General features: G+C 43.2%; 1 protein-coding gene across 1 annotated transcript in view; it reads right to left on the bottom strand.

Moving 5' to 3' along the window:
• lrmp (lymphoid-restricted membrane protein) overlaps nt 1-20,000 on the bottom strand; it is a gene marked incomplete at its 5' end in the record, with an annotated part of 126,931 nt that overhangs the window by 52,757 nt on the left and 54,174 nt on the right. Inside the window, 3 exon segments of the mRNA XM_084338439.1 lie at nt 1,652-1,720; nt 8,901-9,225; nt 13,585-13,696. Of these exon segments, the coding sequence (XP_084194565.1) occupies nt 1,652-1,720; nt 8,901-9,225; nt 13,585-13,696 (506 nt within the window).

Below are 20,000 nucleotides of genomic sequence, written 5' to 3'. Positions count from 1 at the left end.
CAAGATATGGACTAAGGCTGAGGGGTAAGTAAATCAAATCAAACTAAAACTCAGCCAAACGGGCTGGTGTCGTTTAAAAGGTGTCAAGTGGAGGTTTTGATTATATAAGACGCTGTAGAGCAGTGTTTCTCAACTGGTGGGTCGCGACCCAAAAGTGGGTCGCGGGGGCCATTTTGAGTGGGTTGTGGATGTGTGTAAAAAAAAATAAATAAAAAAAAGTAAAAAAAAAACAGTGGCTTCTCAGCTCTGGTCCAGCTGAAGATAAAGCAGAGGAACAGATTGGACATTGAGCACAACCTCTAGTTGCTTTGTCTACCATCACCCCAGACTTTGAGACTCTTGTCAGGAGCAAACAACATCCCCAGTTATCCCATTAGTTCCCTGGGATGTTAAGATAAGAAGTCTGCTAAGAAGGATATATTATTTATTATTATTATTATTATTATTATTATTATTTTATTTCATTGTGTTTTTAGCCCTAGTTGCCCTTTTGTTGCAACCCCAGTTATCCCATTAGTTCCCCCAAATTTAGGTCTGTTATGTTAAGCTAAGAAATCTGCTAAGAAGCATATATTATTTATTATTATTTTATTTCATTGGGTTTTTAGCAATAGTTGCACTTTTGTTGCACTTTTTTGTGTTTATTTCATGTTTTGAAAGATTGCGTATTATTACTACAATTATTTTTTTACATAAATCATAGTGGTTCAACATTTTGGGTCGCGACTTAATGACTAAGGAAAATGTTGGGTCCCGAGGCTAGACCAGCTGAGAACCACTGCTGTGGAGCACAATAGGAGAAAATGTTCACATGTATCAAATGTTCTTCCAGCACGCGCACTAGGGCGCACACGCGTGACGAAGAACACACAAACCCTTTCACTGCCGCACTACCAAACGGTTAACCCTTTTCACTGCGACAATACACGGGTTAACCCTTTCACTGCCACACGACCGACGGTTGTGTGATAGTAAAGGGTTAACCTTCTGTCGTGTGGCAGTGAAAGGGTTAAGGGCGGCCTTGTGCTTCAATTTGATCAAATCAAAATGCCTGTCAATCAAAAGGTCCGACTGGTTTGCAAAAGGTTTCGTGAGGCAACAGGTAGGGCATGTATTCAGCTTGTAGATTGTGGCTCAGGAGGTAGAGCAGTCCGTCTGGCAATCCGGAGGTTCCCGGTTCGATTCCCACTCCTCCCGGGCAGCGTGTCGATGTGTCCTTGAGCAAAACACTTGACCCCTAATTGCTCCCGATGAGCAGGTTGGCACCTTGCATGGTTGCCTCCGCCGTCGGTGTGTGAATGTGTGAGTGAATGGGTAAAACAGGAGTAACAAATTATAAAGCGCTTTGGATAAAAGCGCTATATAAAAGAAAAGCAGCCATATAGCACAATACAAAACTCTGCCTATTTGAGTGGACATGTGAATAAAACCAAAAGTTAGTTGTTTGTATAAAAATGATGTTCTTTCGTCTACTTCACCTGTTGCCCATTATTAGCCCACTTCTTTCCCTTGTTCTTTATTACTTTGGTTCGTTTCCTTTACCTCCCATTCTGAGAAATGCTCTGATCCGGCCCAGGGGAAGTGCTGTTGGGCTGTACCATCCGGTTCCGTCTGGGAGGGGTGTTCGCAGATGTTATGGTTTGGTCTTGACCGTCCGAGTTGCTCAGGTCTCCGGCTGAACCACTGGGGAGGGACTTTGTAGCGTCACTGTTCTCCGCATCTGGTGACACAAAACAAGTCAAGATGATCATGAAACCAAATACAGTTAAGGCTGAGACGATATGCCATTTGGAAGAATCGATAAATCGGGATAAAATTGTCAATATTTTTTATTAGTATTTATATATTTTTTTATATATTTGTATTTATCTTTTATTATTTAAACAACAAATGTATGTTTATTTTGCAGCAATTTGTCGTCGTTGCCGCCATCTTTAGTGTTACAGATTTCCCCGTTCAAAACTACCAGTGATCTTCTAATTTTATAGTCTGGTCTCTGGATGTGATGGAGGAGTGCACTGCATGTTGAATGCACGGTGCAGAGTTGCAATTCAACTGAATTTACATGAAATGTGGATGTTTTAACTAAAACATGCCACAAGACCTAGTATTTTAAATTTAAAAAATGTAATTTTACACATGCAAAAAAATCGTAATAAGTGATGCCACTTATCGATTTCACGCAGTTATAGATAATTATCAATGGTCTCAGCCATAAATACAGTACATACTATTCATCCGACACCCAAGAACATTGAAGTCAGGCATGAGTGATGTGACGACCATCATCTGTGAAAATGTTATCATGATTAGTCTTCATTGGGTGATTGTGCACCTCATATTCTGGTAGGGCTGCTTGATTATGGCAAATATATATTTCTTTGATCGATTTCATTGATTTGAGAACATCATAACGACCGAATTAGTTTTACCTTTCTTTATGACTAAAGGCTGCCTTTTTGTCATCTTCGACAAGTCACCAAAGACATTTAAAAAAATAAGTGGAGAAACGCGCCGTAACTCCCCGCTTCCACTCACAAGCAAACTACTGTGTGGGCTCGAGGGGAGGGCAGGACGGTGGGCACACAAACTACTGTGTGGGCTCGAGGGGAGGGCAGGACGGTGGGCACACACACTACTGTGTGGGCTCGAGGGGAGGGCAGGACGGTGGGCACACAAACTACTGTGTGGGCTCGAGGGGAGGGCAGGACGGTGGGCACACAAACTACTGTGTGGGCTCGAGGGGAGGGCGCACCGCCATGACGGAAGGGTGCGCTGCATTTACAACACAAGACAAAATGAGAGCAATACGGCACGCGGCACAATAATCTTATTTTTTTTCTTTCTTCTCGATTATCTTGTTACCATGATCGTGGGAAAACAAAAATCAGAATTGAAATTGAAACTGGATTCCAGCCCTATATTATTCTATAGTGGAAACTACTTTGCCAGGGAATCCCTGGTTACGTATACGGTAACCCTTGTTCTATTCTCATGGTTATATGCAGCAACTTTAGCTCTACGGGTGTAGACAAAAGCATTTTTTTGCACATCCTTCCATCTACTGTATACAATAATGTAATGCATATTGTGAAATAGTCTGAAAATCTAAGTTTTTGCCATATCGCCCACCCCTAATTCAAGTTATCAAAACAAAGAATCGGCGGTAACTGTGTGAACATCGGTCTTCAAACCCGTCCATTTGTGTGTTCTACTGTACACTTCATCAGTTCATATATTTAGCATTTTTAGATTATATTTAGATTATATATTGTAACCATTTATTGTAGGGCAAATATAACTGAGAGGGCATGTACCCTGATCTTGCACCTTGTTGCCCATATGCACATGTCCAGAGTTAATTATATTAGTTTGTTATATTGTTTACACTGCTTTTTTAATTCCATTTTATTTTTTACTTCTCCACTGTACTATAATTATGTCACCCACCTGTCTACCATGTCTTATACTAACTGTACCCCCCCCCCCCCCATGATGCTATGCCTGAATTTCCCCAAGGGGATCAATAAAGGAATATCTTATCTTATTAAACAGACAAACATGGCACCACAGAAAAGTAGCCGTTGTTTCTCTGAATAGCTTACTTAAGGGTGTACAACAACAACAACAAAACACTGAAATTCAAACATAAAAACAGAATAGGTCCCCTTTAACGGCAGACACTTTGACTAGTCATAGATGAGTCAACACAGTTGTGTAACCATAGATACAGAATAATAAACAGATGGTTCATTGTTGCAAACACAATTCACTTTAGCCTTCCAAGCATGTGCTAGTCAATATTTGTACCTGCATTGCTTTTACCCTTTTGTTATTCTCTGCATTACTTTTATTCTGTCTATTTTACAGTATGCTAATTGTATGTCGTTTCTACTGCTGTGAAGCACTTTGGGCTGCAATTCTTTTATGAAAGGTGCTATACAGGTGTTGGTCCTGGGGGGTCCTGGGGTGGGGGAGGAAATATCTGTTGTGATGTCTTTTGTGGCGTCTAATAGTACAAGTTGTTTTTTTATGTTCTGTATTTATTATGGTGTGCTACCGTGTGGTCTTGTTATTATTATTATAACTGTATTGTGTTGCCTTGTTTTATGTTTAAAATGAAAAAAATATATATAGTTGATAATAAAAAAAAGAAAGGTGCTATACAAATAAAGCTATTATTATAGCCTCCAGGCAAACATAATTCCCTACAGCCTGCATGCAAACATAATTTATTACAGCCTGCATGCAAACATAATTTATTACAGCCTGCATGCAAACATAATGCACTACAGTCTACACTACATAATCAGAGAGAGAGAGAGAGAGAGAGAGAGAGAGAGAGAGAGAGAGAGAGAGAGAGAGAGAACAGAGGAGGGCAGAGTCCTTACCGACGCTCTCCGAGTGGGAGGCATCAGGGGGAACGTCCGTCTCTTCGTGTCCGACACAGACAGCCTGTGTGTGGGCGTCCTCCGGCACCGCTGCCTCCTCATGGGACAGAGAGAGAGAGAGAGAGAGAGAGAGAGAGAGAGACACACACACACACACACACACACAGGTTTGGAGAGGTCAAATAAACAACATGGACATATACACGACTCATTGATACAAACGCATCCCTGTCCATTGGGAAGAAACAAAAGATATTGAAAGCCAAACGACTGCACCAGCTGGCAGAGAACACAGTGTAACTACATGGTTTAGTCAACAGCAACCACACACCCATGACACATGTGCCAAATACATTAAATTGTGTGCAAATATACAAATAGTTTTGGCGACCCCACACTTAATGTATAGCATCATTTCAACGTGGAATTAAGGAATATGGGATTTGGTGAATTATATGAATATGTACTGTTGGACTGTGGTAATTCCATGTACGAATAAATAAATGATGATGATGATGAATATCAAAATAAAAGCACACATTGTTGAACTTGATCATGCATATTTATTTGGAAATTTTTATTACAGCACTATGTTATCAATACACATTTATAAAACAAGGCATATTTAGCCAACATATCTTGCCAGCACCAATATGTTACCAATGCACAACTCCAGTCACCTACCCCCGACCCCACTTTGGGTCGCGACCCGTAGTTTGAGAACCGCTGAACTAGGGTACTATTTTGATGTGAAGCCCATCTATATGACAAAAAAAACAAAGGGTCACTCTGCTCTACCCCTAGTGGTGACTCACAGGAAATGCCCATCCGTCTGTCCTAATTATTATTTTGGGGGAATCTATCCACTAATAGGTCTCCAACTCTCCAATATGCCGCAAACATCAAAATATTAATTATAATACCGGTAATCATGTTTTTATTTCAATATAGAGATGGATATTATTTTGTCCTAATCCATATCCCTCATGACCTGAAGCCTTGGTGATCATGTTATTCTATACAGGGAAGAGAAGCCACCAGCCACCAAACAGGCTGGCTGCCACAACTAGAGCCATGAACACTGAAAGGAGTGTAGAGCTATTTGGTAGTCAAAAGTCAGCCGTGGGGGGGGGGGGGGGAGGGAGAGAGAGAGAGAGAGAGAGAGAGAGAGAGAGAGAGAGAGAGAGAGAGAGAGAGAGAAAGAGGAGAGCGAGAGAGAGAGACTGTGTGTGTGGTAGCAGTTTATTAACTCTTGATTCTGTCCGCTGCTTTAAGAAAGACAAGGAATTAACTCCTTCATTTACAGGCTATTTTCACAGCTCAACACTGGGACTCAAGTTAGCAATATTCCCTGCAATAGAGGCTTTGCACAGAACGTTTGTGTAGCTCTCCTTCTTCCAGTATGGCCACCTGTAAGTATTGGTGACCACTTTCAAAACAAAAATGTGCCATTCCTGTGCATTGGTAGGCAAAACACTGGAAAGGCATGATATTACGAGTCTACTGGGAATCGTTTACAAGATCCAGTCATATAAATAGACTTGTTTATATATTCCTCAAATCAACACATAGAAACCGTTGTTTTGCCATTATACAAAATAATGGTTGCCATGTTACAGAAATGAGGACTACAATACATACACATTCCTTGCATGGCCTCTATTTGACCTCACAAGGATCCAGCGAAAACAATGTTGCACTGACCAAAGAAAAAAAAAAATGATATATTGAATATGTGTCATTTTAGTTTGATTTGGAGATCTTCCATGGTACCCCGTGATAATAGTGACCTCAGAACTGGGAACGGTTGAACTAATAAACAGGAATGAATAAATCATGAAAGAACTGCTCAGAATGCCGCATGCTGCATATTGACTTTTAAAGACGAGAGGATGGTGTTTAGAGCCGTTTACCTGCGGATGTTGGCCGTTCCCTTCCGGCTCTGCATCAGGACACACTGCGTAATCAGAGAGAGAGAGAGAGAGAGAGAGAGAGAGAGAGAGAGAGAGAGAGAGCATTTAATTACATGTTTTATGTTTTTTAATGAAACCGCAGCCGTTTCGAAAACATTCAACATCTGCAACGAAAAGTAAAATATATATACTTATATATATTTACACACACTTGGCGTCACTGTATATCAATCAAATATCGGCACCATTTAATTTAAAAGTAACAAAATATCTAAGTATTTTTGTGGAGTAACAAAAGTACTTTTGTGGAGTGCTACTCTTACTTACACTTGAGTAATTGTCTTGACAAAGTACTCTTTACTCGTGTAAAGTGACAGTACTTTTATTGAAGCAATGGCACTTCAACCTGCATAATACAATTCAGTGTAACTCTCTCCATCTCTGGCACCTGGCACTTTGGTGACAACAGAATCTCTATGAAGATTCTGCGGAGACAGATTTAACAGCACGCAGACTCCCATCCCCACCCGTCACCATACAAGACAAAGTGTGGCTAGTGCCAGGCGTTGGGGTGAGGGGTAAGGTGGTGTATTGACCATCATGTCTTTGCTCTCGGTGTGCTGTAGCATGAAAACAACGCACCCCACACACACACACCTCTTCATTCTCTCTCTTAAAAAGAGAGTGTCGGTATCGAGGACTTCTCAGATATACTGTGTAGGTACTGAGGACCTCGGAGACCTTTGTCTTTGTCTCCAAGTATCTACAGTATCCATCTAATTTACCTTCCTTCTCGACCAAAGGCTGCCTTTTCTGTCAAGTTACCAAAGACGTTTTCAAAATGCCAGCCACTCATGCAGGGAGAGGAATGGGGGATTACAGAGCTGCGTTTCTGAGGATCCAACTGATATTACACCTGGCCATAGAAGGACCTTCTGAAGGGGTGGTTTTCACACACGAGCCCAGGGACACAACAACCTTACAAGGCAGGGGTCTCATTTCCAAGGGCCCGGTGTGGTGTGTACAGTATGTGTAGTGTTGGTACTTCCAAGGGTGGCTGGGTGCCCTGTGACTTCAGGGATTAGAGGGATCTCACACACACACACACACACACACACACACACACACACACACACACACACACACACACACACACACACACACACACACACACACACACACACACACACACACACACACACACACACACACACACACACACACACACACACACACACACACACACACACACACACACACACACACACCACCACCACCGTCCCAGAACCGTCCCGCAATACAGTTTTAACCGTCCCAAAGTGAATGTAAACCGTCCCAAAAAAATTAAATATATATATAATCTATCAACGTCGATTTGATCATATGGGGACATATTTTGTGCTGATAATGGCACCAACTGTGTACCGTACCTTTTGATTATTGTAAGCACAAAGATAATAAGCAGCTATAACTTCAATAAAGTTTCATAAAAATCTTAGTCAAACCTTTAGTATTATGGATATTAAACATGCTGGCAGAGTACATGCATCCATGTTGTTGTGACATTTTTTATTAAATAAAGAAAATAAATTCCCTAATGCGTGGGAAAGAATCAAATAAAAAATTAAATAAATTCCCTACCTACCCATGGCCTTAACTGACAACCAACAGGAAACAAACAATATTTTCTTGTATGCCTTGGTAGCCGCAGCTACTTGGGACAGCTCTGCTTCAAACACTGGAAATAACCGTGCAGGTCTCTACTGCGCATGGGCGTTGGGCAGAACGGCTCCGTATCCGGCTCGCGCAAATTACATGGCACCATTGTCGGCAAGTTTCGGCGAGTTTCCAAAACGAAAACACGTTTTCCTGCCAAAACTGCGTTTCTTTTTAACTTGGACATGCAAACGTAATCATTCGAAAATAGAACGTTGCTGTTTTTAACCCAGTGTAACCATGGCCCAAGTGATATGGAATCCAGCACATCACATTTTGTCTGTAATGTGAAATTGTAACTGTGCTGCTGCCTATCTTGGCCAGGATGCTCTTGTAAAATATATTTTTAATCTCAATGAGACTGGTTAAATAAAATTTTAAATAAAAAAATATATAGTATACGAATGTGGAAATTCCAGCTGCAATCAATCTGTAAAATTGATAATAAAGTCAGTATTAATCTAAACTAATGTGTGTTAATCTATTCGTTCATTCATATTCATACCAATCACATTAAAAAATAAAATATAAAAAATAATATTTATTTTCTTTTTCAAAATTAACCAAAAGTCAAAATGTAAGATTTTACGATGCATTTTACCATCATATGCCTAAACAATCGGAATCAAATCCAAGGTTGGATTGAATCTTTACACCAGTCATTTTGAGGTAATGTAGATGGGGGGGGGGGGGGGGATTCTGATGATTATAACCAATAATATCTGTTCAAACCACTTATGGAGTGTTTATATCACGATGGACTCGGGACATCAAGTGAAAACACTTGTGAGACAGAGATAAAGCCATGTTCCCAAGGATCAAAATGGCTGTCGTCTCTTTTCTGCATCTGTTCTCTTTGGCGTGAGTTGTTCCCGCTCACCTGGACCCTCTCCCTCCGCGCTCTGGCTGGGCGGAGCCTCTCCGTCGTGGCTCGAGATGGGAGTGGAAGTCCCCCTCTTTGCTGCCGCCGCCGCCTCCTCCTCCTCCTCCTCCTCTTCCTCTCCTCTATCCACCACTGTCCACCTCTCCTCCCCTTCTCCCGCCGTCTCCTCGGGCCTGCAGACCGCCCGTCTGTCCGCCAGGGTGTCCGCCGTCTCCTCGGGCCGGCAGACCGTCCCTCCGTCAGTCCCTCTGCTCGGCTGAAGCTCTCCCTTCAGGAGGTCTTGGAAGGCGAACTCCTCGTCCCAGTCCAGCTCCTCTCCAGGCTGGGGACACGTGAGGGGAGACAGGGAGGGAGGGGTGAGGGGAGGGAGGGAGGGAGGGGTGAGGGGAGACAGGGGACACGTGAGGGGAGACAGGGGACAGGGAGGGGAGACAGGGGGGGAGGGGTGAGGGGAGACAGGGAGGGAGGGGTGAGGGGAGACAGGGGACATGTGAGGGGAGACAGGGAGGGAGGGGTGAAAGAACCAGGGTTCCCACAGACATTGCAAAATGAAATGCAAGGACTTTCAAGTACTTTTCCAATCCCTCTTTTTCATTTCAAAAGGGCATTTAAAAGGATCCAATTCACTTTTAGATGGATTTTTTTATTTTTTTTGGGAAAAAGATCTGATCCAATTTTTATGGCTTAAAACCAATTTCCGACAATTAGTTACACTTTAGATGTAATGCAATTTCTTGATTTAGAATTTTTTTTTATCATGGATGAACAAAACTTTCAATGCAAATGGTTGATTTGAATTCCAAGGACTAAAAAATTTGCTGTTTTCAAGGAATTCCAGGCCTCGATTTTTTTTGTAAGAAATCAAGCACTTTAAGCACTTCAAGGACCTTGTGCGAACCCTAAAGAACAGTGAGTAGATTTAACTAAGTGTTCATAGTAGGGATGATGACATCAGATATCAGTCTGATACCAGGCTAAAATAGTCTACCGTATAGAGAGGATGAAATCAAATCAATGAATAATCACGATTAATTTATCATGATTTCAATATAAATAAAAAATTATCGCGATTATGAGTTTTGACATAATTGAGCAGCCCTAATCTGCGAGAAGGGAGGCGTTTTAAATGAACATTTAGCAAAGATCTGGTTTGGATATTATTTAGGACGAGGGGCGTTTTGTCTGCATGCAGCCATGGTATCTGAATCTTAGTGGCACGCATGTTATGTTCAGAAGCACACAGATGGACAGAACCACATTTAAACTCATAAAAATGGAGAGAAGCCAAACAGAGTGTGAAGTTAGGTCAAGCCCAATCTGAATTATTGGCCATGACTAAAGGTGTGCCACAAGGTTCAGTTTTGGGTCCGGTCCTTTTTACAATTTATATTAATGATATTGTTTCTTCTTTGTATGGATGTCATGCCCATTTGTATGCTGATGACACAATTGTGTACTGTATTGCTGACTGTACAGTTGGCCATTGAGAAATTGCAACTTTCCTTTTATGCTCTACAGCAGGGGTTCCCAAACTTTTCAGGCCCCGACCCCCAAATAACGGTGTCAGAGAGCCGCGACCCCCACTATTATAGGAGGTAAAAAAATTTAAATAATTTTTTTTATATAATGGATTTTATGGTTGAAACATGCACACGTTCAAACGCACACACACACTAATAAGCATTGGAGGCTTTTAACCAGGGCCAGGCTGGGGAAATCATTCAGGCCAGGAAATATAGTGCAAAATATAGCCCCAGTCAGGCAATCTTTTAAGCAGGGGGTCTGGGGGGTCCCCCACCAGGATTTTTTTTTGTTACAAAGTCTTAATTTCCTGCATTCTGGTGCAGGAATTTTTTTATTTGTACCCTTTAAATGCCGGTGTTTGTGATGGGCATCACAAATTATTGTTAAAAAACAGGCTAGCATTATGTATGATTAGCAACAACACCGATTTTTATGGATTTTCAGTTTTTTTTGTAATTGATAAAAGATACAATCTTTTATTCAACTTCAGCCCTGATCATAACACCACATATTCATTTTATAATTATAACCCTTTAAATGCCAGTGTGTGTGATGGCATATATTTGCAATATATCCAAATGCAAAGTAGATTTTTCTGCGGGGGATTATTACAGGCTAGCATGTGTCAATGATTAGCAGTTTTTTTGTAAGGGTCCCGCCTCCACCAATCACATGCGGCTCCCTTTGTGTGTGTGTGAGAGTGAGTGAGTGAGTGAGTGAGTGAGTGAGTGAGTGAGTGAGTGAGTGAGTGAGTGAGTGAGTGAGTGAGTGAGTGAGTGAGTGAGTGAGAGAGAGTTCTCCAACTTGTGTGAGTTGCAGTGATCTCCTGGTTGTTCCCCACCTAGGTTATCTCTAACTATTGTGCTGCTGCAACTAGAAACACTGTCCTGGCCTGCTTCTAAGTGCAGTGGCCTGAAAAAATAAATCTGGATTTATCTCTGGATCTGCTCTGTGTCCTGGGGGGTCTGGCAGCAGGCCTCTCTGTACTGTACTGTACAAGTTTTCAAGTTTCTTTAATAGTTGTCATACAGAAGTACAGAATACTTTTATACAAAATGCTTCTTACTGTTACGCTCCAGAGACTGTGCTAGACAAGATAATTATGAAATAAAATAATAGTATAGCATGTAAATTAGAAGTAAAAAAAAAAATGAGGTCACAGTGTTCAGCATAGACATATGTACAATGTTCGATGCAGAATAGACGTAACTGAGTTACCATATAATATACAATACTGTGCAGTGTACTAATATACAATACTATATAGTGCAAGGCAGAAATGGGATGAGGTGCAATTTAGGTACAATTTACAGTAGGTGTACGAGTTGTAGTGCAAATCCTTTATCAATAAATATAAAGTGTGTTTGTGTGATCTAAAGTGTGGAGAGTGGGTGCTGCAGTGTGTTGTTTGTTTAAGTGAGTGTGTGCGTGTGGGTGTGTGTGCTGTGTGCATTTGATGGTTGTTGCATAGTGTTTATTGTTCGTTTAGCAGCCTGATGGCCTGGGGATAGAAGCTTCTTCTGAGTCTTTCTGTGCTCGCCTTAAGACTCCGGTATCGCTTGCCTGACCGCAGCAGTTCAAAGAGGCAGTTGTTCGGGTGGCTCGAGTCCTTAATAATTCTCTTAGCCTTCCCCTTGCACCGCTTGTTGTAAATGTTCTGGAGGGTGGGAAGCCCCCCTCCAATTGTGCGTTCGGCTGAACGTGTCACTCTTTGTAGTCTGCTACGGTCTTGTGCAGTGCTATTCCCAAACCAGGAGGTGATGTTGCCAGTCAGGATGCTCTCTATTGTACATGAGTAGAAGTTCCTAAGGATCTTCTGACTGACTTGGAACTTCCTTAGGCGCCTGAGGAAGTAGAGGCGTTGTCGTGCCTTCTTCACAACACTGTCAATGTATGTGGTCCATGTCAAGTCCTCGGATATGTGGGCTCCGAGGTACTTGAAACTGTTCACTCTCTCAACCGGTGCCCCGTCAATGCTGAGGGGGCTGTAGTCCTTGACCCCCGACCTCCTGAAGTCCACAATCATCTCTTTTGTTTTGCTGACGTTCAGGGAGAGGCAGTTCTCCTGACACCACTGTGACAGGTTCTCTACCTCTTCCAGGTAGGCCCTTTCGTCGTTGGCAGAGATCAGGCCCACCACTACTGTGTCATCAGCAAATTTGATGATGGTGTTGTTGTTCCGCTGTGCTACGCAGTCATGTGTGTACAGGGAGTAGAGGAGGGGGCTCAGAACACAGCCCTGGGGGGCCCCTATGTTGAGCGTGATGGATGAGGAGGTGCAGTTGCCTGCTCTTACCACCTGGGGTCTGCCCGTCAGGAAGTCCAAGACCCACTGGCAGAGGTCATAGTTCAAGCCCAGGTCCCTGAGCTTGGCTATGAGTTTGGAGGGGACTATGGTATTGAATGCTGAGCTGTAGTCGATGAACAGCATTCTCACATAGTTCCCCTGCCTCTTGTCCAGGTGTGATGCTGCTGTGTGCAGCACATGGGCTATGGCGTCCTCCGTGGACCTGTTGGGGCGATATGCAAATTGCAGAGGGTCCAGGTTGATGGGGAGGGAGGAACAGATGTAGCCCTTCACTAGCTTCTCAAATCACTTCATGGCTATGGAGGTGAGGGCTACAGGGCGGTAGTCGTTGAGGCAAGCGGGCGTAGATTTTTTGGGTACAGGGATGATGGTGGACTTCTTCAGACAGGTGGGGATGACAGCCTGTTCTAAGGACAGGTTAAATATGTCAGTGAATACCGGGGCCAGTTGGTCGGCACAGACTTTTAGGACGCGGCCGGGGATGCCGTCCGGTCCTGCTGCCTTCCTGATATTCACTTTTTTAAAGATCCGTCTCACCTCATGCTCTGTTAACCCTGAACACTGAGTCTCCATCAGCAGACCCCCCCCCCCCCCCCCCCATTGCCGTGGTTTGTGGGCTGGTGTTTTTATTCACAGCCTCAAACCTCGCATAGAAGGAATTGAGATCATTTGCTAAGGAGATGTCACTGTTCAGCTCTGGAGTCAGCCTGTTCAAACTGAAGTTCAACTTTATCCCTGTAACGCCGTTTTGCCTCTATTACTGCTCTCCTGACGTTGTATCTTGCCATCTTGTGTTCTTCCATGTTGCCTGTCACCAGCCCGGTGTTGTATGCTGATGTGCGCACTTACCTCCTGCTCTGTGTCGGGGGTCTGGCAGCAGGCCTCTCTGCTCTCCTGGGGGGTCTTGAGCTGCTCCAGCTCTTCACATAGCTGGCGCTTCTGGTTCTCCTGTTCCTGCACCCTGCAAACACACACACACACACATTTTCTAGGGATGTCCGATATTATCGGCCGATATCGGCATTAAAATGTGATATCGGAAAATATCGGTATCGGTTTTAAATTTTTATTTAATTTTTTTATATTTTTATTTTTTACATTTCTATAACCTTTATTCACCCAGGCAAGCAAGTAAGAACAAATTCTGATTTTATTTATTGTCAAAAGTATGCATAATGTTGTGTTAATTCCACAACAAGAGATATGTAATGTTAATTACCTGAAATTATTCCATTTTTGGGGGGGGGGGGAAACCCTGCATATATCGGTATCGGTTGATATCGGTATCGGAAATTAAGAGTTGGACAATATCGGTATCGGTAAAAAAGCCAATATCGAGCATCCCTAACATTTTCTCATTGTTATCGTCATTCCAATAACTTAAATTCATTACCCAACATTAACCATAACCACCACATGCCTAAACCCTACTTTTTTTTAAGGATTAGATTCAAATATATTGTCATCATACAGCACAAGTACAGTACAACAAAAAATAAGTTTGGCATCTAGCCAGAGTGCAAATGTAACAGTAAAGTGCAACGGCAATATGTACAGGTAATTAAACTGGGTGCAAAACATACAAATTAGTACTACCGAGTGTAGTGCTCATCAGATGTACTGTATGCACAGAGTTGTAATATTAATATATACAGTGATAAAGGTATAACGACACTGATAGTAGTAGTCATACTGGCCAGCAGCATAACTAGTAAGAGTAGGATATGTATTTATATAGATATAGAGCAGGGGTGGCCAACCAGTCAGAGACTAAGAGCCACAAAAATTACTGTGGTACCACAAGGTCAAGGTAGACCGCGCTCTCAGTATCTGACACTGGGTGCTGAAATCCCAAGGATTATGAGGAAGAAAGGCGAAGGCCGGACCAGCACTCTCAGATTTAAATTTTTTTTTTTTAATGGCAGCCTATTAAGTACAGACATGTTTCGGAACAGGTGTTCCATCTTCAGTGTAATAGGCTAGCAGTGATAGCTTGTAAAAATGGGAGCTATATACCATGTGGGCAGGAAGTGACATCATAGAGGTGAGCTTGGGAATGCTAGTCAACTTTGACCTCCAGAGTAAGGACTTGATAATGTAGCATGTTGAAAACAAATATATACCAGAAACTTAAATAAGCCAATAGCAAACACAAAATTCTATATGCAAAGAACAACAACAACAACAGAAGGAAAACTTTTCACCATTCGTAAAAATAACAATAATAGTAATCATAATATAATCATAATAATAAAAGTAATAAAAGTCACTTATAGGAAACAAGCTATCACTGCTAGCCTATTAACACTGGCTGTACTATAGGCTGCCATTAAAAACACATTTTTTAAATCTGAGAGTTCTGGTCCGGCCTTCGGCTTTCTTCACCACAAAGAGCCACACCATATATACCAGCGTTTCTCAAGCGTTCACGTCCCGGCACCCTTCATGTGTTTATAGGTCTCACCCTCTGGCCTCTAAAGTTGCTAATGTCTTTTTTATTTGGGCCTCACAGGGTTAAAAGTACCCTGTGAGACCCACAGTTTCAAAATTACAAAATCACTTTTAGCCGGGCGGTCAGGTGGCGTAACGGAGATTGCGTTCGTCACCAACCCCGGAGACGCTGGATTCGCCTGTTCGAATCCAGCTCACAGCTCCGGGGTTGTCACCAAATTTATTTAAAAAAACTTTAAGCACAATTGGTCCTGTTGTTCAGCCTCACAATGCTATTTGATGGATGAAAGAGCCACACATTGACGGGGCAAAGAGCCACATGCGGCTCGCAAGCCGCGGGTTGGCCACCCCCGATATAGAGTATCTACATATATAAAATGTAAAAGGACTATGTGCAGGTAAGTACAGTACAGACAGGTGTGGATAGATATGTTATATTACATGTTAATCCTCAAATGGGATTATAACGAGTTAGATATGTTTTTGAGGACATGTTATGGGTATAGAAAACACTGTCTGCACCACACAGCCCAGCAGGCCATTAAAGTGATTAAGCCATTAAGATACTATAACATATATGAATTGACAATGGTTTAATAAGTCAATTAGTCAACTGATCGACCGTTAGGCTCAACCGTCGGTTGTGTGATAGTAAAGCCGGGTTAACCTTCTGCCGTGTGGCAGTGAAAGGGTTAATAAGTTAGTACTCAGAATAGGTCGTGAAAAGGTGGTATATGGGTTCATCTAAAAGGAGCACAGCTACTATATAACTATAATATACTGTGTGACATTATATACCATACTCTCATCTACACACACACACACCCCAGCGGATAGCATAGCGACATTAAATACTGTAATGTTACTCGGATATACACAGCAAAGATACCATACAATATAACGATGCAAACACTGTACGAGGTGCTATACCACATTTACACACACACGCCCCTCCCAGAAGATACCACGACATACTGTACCCAGTCCGCAGGCCCACACAGTGTCCCATTCCGTTGCCCAGGGTGACTGGCGCCAGTCCTCCCGACGGCCCAAAACTTCTCCAATTCTCTTTACTCTCCTCCTATCTCCAATTCTCTACTTCTATTCTCTATCTCTTCTCTCTAGTGGTTGCTACGGCGTCAGCTACTCTGGATCCTAATATAAATTAAACCAAACTTTCTCGCTCTCTCTCTCTTTTCTCTCCTATTCCATTTCTCTGAAGCTCTATCTCTTCTAAACTCAATCTTCTCTCATTAGTCCCAAATTACTTGCCGGTCCTAAACTCTTAATCCCAAGGCACAGATCTATCCTACAGGTGTGTAAATCCCTGCTCCTAGGTCCACGTCCTCATCCAGACTCTGTTGAAGTCCCCGGTCCACAGAAAAAGGTACGAGTTCTTCATCCAGTCCTAACGCTTTACGCTTTCCCGACCAATAATTTTCAGTCAAGATTAGTTACTTTTTCTAGCCGACTTGGCTAACCTAGTTTGTCTATTCCGTTCTCGACAATAGTCCACCTGGTCAAGTTGATGTCCAGTACTATATGTTTTGTACCCAGAGTACAGCTAATCCTAGTACAGACTAATAGTCTAGACCACAGCCGGGCAGTCTAGTCTGCTCTCCCACTCTGCTGGGACGACACACTGGCTCCTTCCTTATATCTGGTGAACAAGGCTGACAACCTAAAACACGACACACACACACACACACAGATTAAAGCCCATAACCGGCTGGGACCCAAACCCATTGAGACGGAGCCTAGAGGTCAGCAAGGTCACAGTGATTGACAGGCCTTCCTTCCAACCCAGCAGCCAACTGAGACCAAGTGTTTTCAAAGTGGTGCCCGAGGCTGAGGGCCTCTTAGCAGGGCTCCCAGGAGGTCCATAGTAAAGGGACCATCAGCTCCATTGCCTCACTAGTCAGGGTTTCTCCCAGGAAGGTATAGGGGAGACGGGGCGAGCGGGCGGTGCAATGTATGCCCAAAGCTGATCCAGTGTTTCACTTAAAACCAAATCAGATGATGAGATGCCATTGAACATCAGCGCATTCAAACCGGTGTTTTACCATATTATAATGAGCAGTTTTGGTTGAGCAGCACCAAAAGGATGGAATCTGAGGTTTTATTGTATATGAATGGATTACTTTGTCAGACGTTAGTAGAAGTGATCTAGAGTTCTTCAGGGGAGGCGCTGCGCCTCGGCTAAAAAGATATGGGGGAACCCTGCTAGTTTGTGCAATTAATGAGGCCACTGGCCTAATGGTCAAGGAAGTGAGCTTCTTGGGGAGGTAAAAGACCCGGGTCCAATCCCCGGTAGCGTTACTTCTTCCAGCTTGGTCAGACGTTCCAATGAACCCAATCGACAAGTGTTCGTGGGTGGGAAGCTGGTGGGGTACGAGTCCTGGTCGCGTGAATATTTTCCCTAACGGGGTTGCACTTCCTCGTTCGGTTTGCGCGATCTGATTGGCCACAGACGTTTCTGGTCATGTGACATCTGCGCCAATCGTGTGACGCCCGTTTCTGCGCCTATTTCCGGCTCCAACAGCCTGCAAACTACCTAACGCCTAGTTTATCACTGGTTAAGCTTAGGAGACTCTTTCGAAGTTGGTTAAGGTTAGAGTTTGGAATCAGGGCTGGCGTTCTATCGCCCTGCTCTAAGACAAACTCTAACCTTAACCAACTTCGAAAGAGTGCCTAAGCTTAACCGGTGATAGAAACAGGCGTCACACGATTGGCGCAGATATCACATGACCAGAAACGTCAGTGGCCAATCAGATCGCGCAAACCGAATGCGGAAGTGCAACCCCGTTAGGGAAAATATTCACGCGCCCTGGTCATTGCACCAGCGACTCATAGTGGTGGTTCGGAGTGCCTGTTGAGGAGGGAGGGGATCTGGGGGAGATAGTGTGTTAACCTCCGCTCACGTTACGCTCTCTCCCAGTGAAACTCCTCGCCATCAGGTGAAAAGAAGCAGCTGGTGACTCCACGTGTATTGGAGGAGACAGACGTGTGGTAGTCGACACCCTCCCCAGACCGACAGAGGGTAGCACAACGACCATGACGCACACAGGGAAGTGAGCTTTTGAATCCCCAGCTGGGCGACAGCTACCACCAAAAGGTACCCTTGAGCAAGGCACTTAAACCCCACTTGACTGATGCCAAGCTCCACCCTGTTTTCTCGACCCTCCAAACCATGACCATTGTTTTCTTCAGTCAAGCTATGGGAGTGGGCGGAGCTTGGCATCAGTCAGCTGATCCGATAGAGCTGCTCACTCACTGGCCGACAGTATAGAAGACTGTGGTTCTGATTCTACTGGGTGGCTTCCAGACACATGTGTGTATCCACTAGGGCTGTCCCCGACTAAGGCTTTGGATGGTCGACTACGATTGGCCAAAATGTGCCGTTAGTCGACTAAAAAAATAATAAAAAAGTATAATATTTTTAAATTTAAAAAAAAAAAAAATTATTTGTATCATTCCATTTGGGCTGTAGTGCTTAATGTCTGAGAGAGTCGACTGAAGGCTTCTTGTCCTCTGCAAAAGCATGCAATGGGTCCACTGATGGATACATCTTGATATTTGTCTAGTCTAGTGTGTTCATTAGATGGTGAAATCCTCTTTCAGTGCCTCTGTGCCTGTTTTCGTAGGCAGTTAGCCTCTGGTATGCGTGCCATTAGCGTTAGCCACGCTTCTAGGCCTCTTTTCTTTTGGAAAGAATGATTAAAAAAAAATATATATATATATATATATATTTATATATTTTTTTGATCCACTTTTTCTCCCATTTTCTATTTTTCTCCCATCCCAATTTTTCATATCGTCCAATTCAACCCTCCCCTGTCTTCGAACGTTGTTTCTTGCCTCCCACAAGCCGGCTGCAATGTGGACTAAGTCATACATAGCACGAGTCCCCTCCGATACTCGAGGTAACAGCCGTCGCATCTTTTCACCTGCGCGGCTCGATCTTTCAGCATCGGGGGTCTGGGCTTTGGAGGGGCCCCGCCCCTGTCGCTTCTTGATTCTACTGCGCAGGCGCACCAACCGACCTGTAGGAGTCGCTGTCCACAACGCCCGATCCCCACCCTTCAGTTTCCCACCCCGTAATACGGCCAATGTGTATTACTGTGGACGACCAGCTAAACTGAAAGCAATGTGGAGAGCGGGGTCGAACAGGAAGCATCCTGTTCGAGCCTAGTCTCCAGCATTCGTTGCAAGCGCCTTGCCCACTGCGCCACGTAGCCGCCCATATATATATTTAATATATATATATATATTCGACTAAGAGGTTGGCCAGTCGACTACGGCTCCTTTCGACCGATTAGTCGACTAATAGGAGTCAGCCCTAGTATCCACAGTCAGTGGTAACATGATACCCATTTCAATAATCAGCTTTCTATTCTACAGTCACTCCCAAGTTGCAATCTACTAGTCAGTGGGTACAGAGCCTTTTTGTTCCAATTCGTCAATATAATTATAGTGAAAATAAAGTATTCATTTAGCTGCATACTTACTTACCGAACCCTTTTTTTGAGAACCAAATATTTAGACAATGATTGTTTTTCCAATGGAGTCTAGGGCACACACATTCTTGGGAGAGTTTGATTAATGGAAAATAAAGCCATTTGGATCCATCTCAACCATCTGAATCAACATCTGAATATAATGTAGAACATTACCAACATAAACAAACCTTTTACATCAAAGAAGAAATACAGAAAATACATTTAAATTATTAACCATATTTACCTGTTGTGTTGTGTAGCCCATACGAAAAAGGATTATACAAATGTCCATGTATTCATGTCGGATTGCATTGC

This window comes from Notolepis coatsorum (genome assembly GCF_963971535.1).
Source record: "Notolepis coatsorum genome assembly, contig: SUPER_15_unloc_1, whole genome shotgun sequence".
In the NCBI taxonomy this organism is placed as follows: domain Eukaryota; kingdom Metazoa; phylum Chordata; class Actinopteri; order Aulopiformes; family Paralepididae; genus Notolepis; species Notolepis coatsorum.
This window is presented reverse-complemented; position numbering and strand designations above follow the sequence as displayed.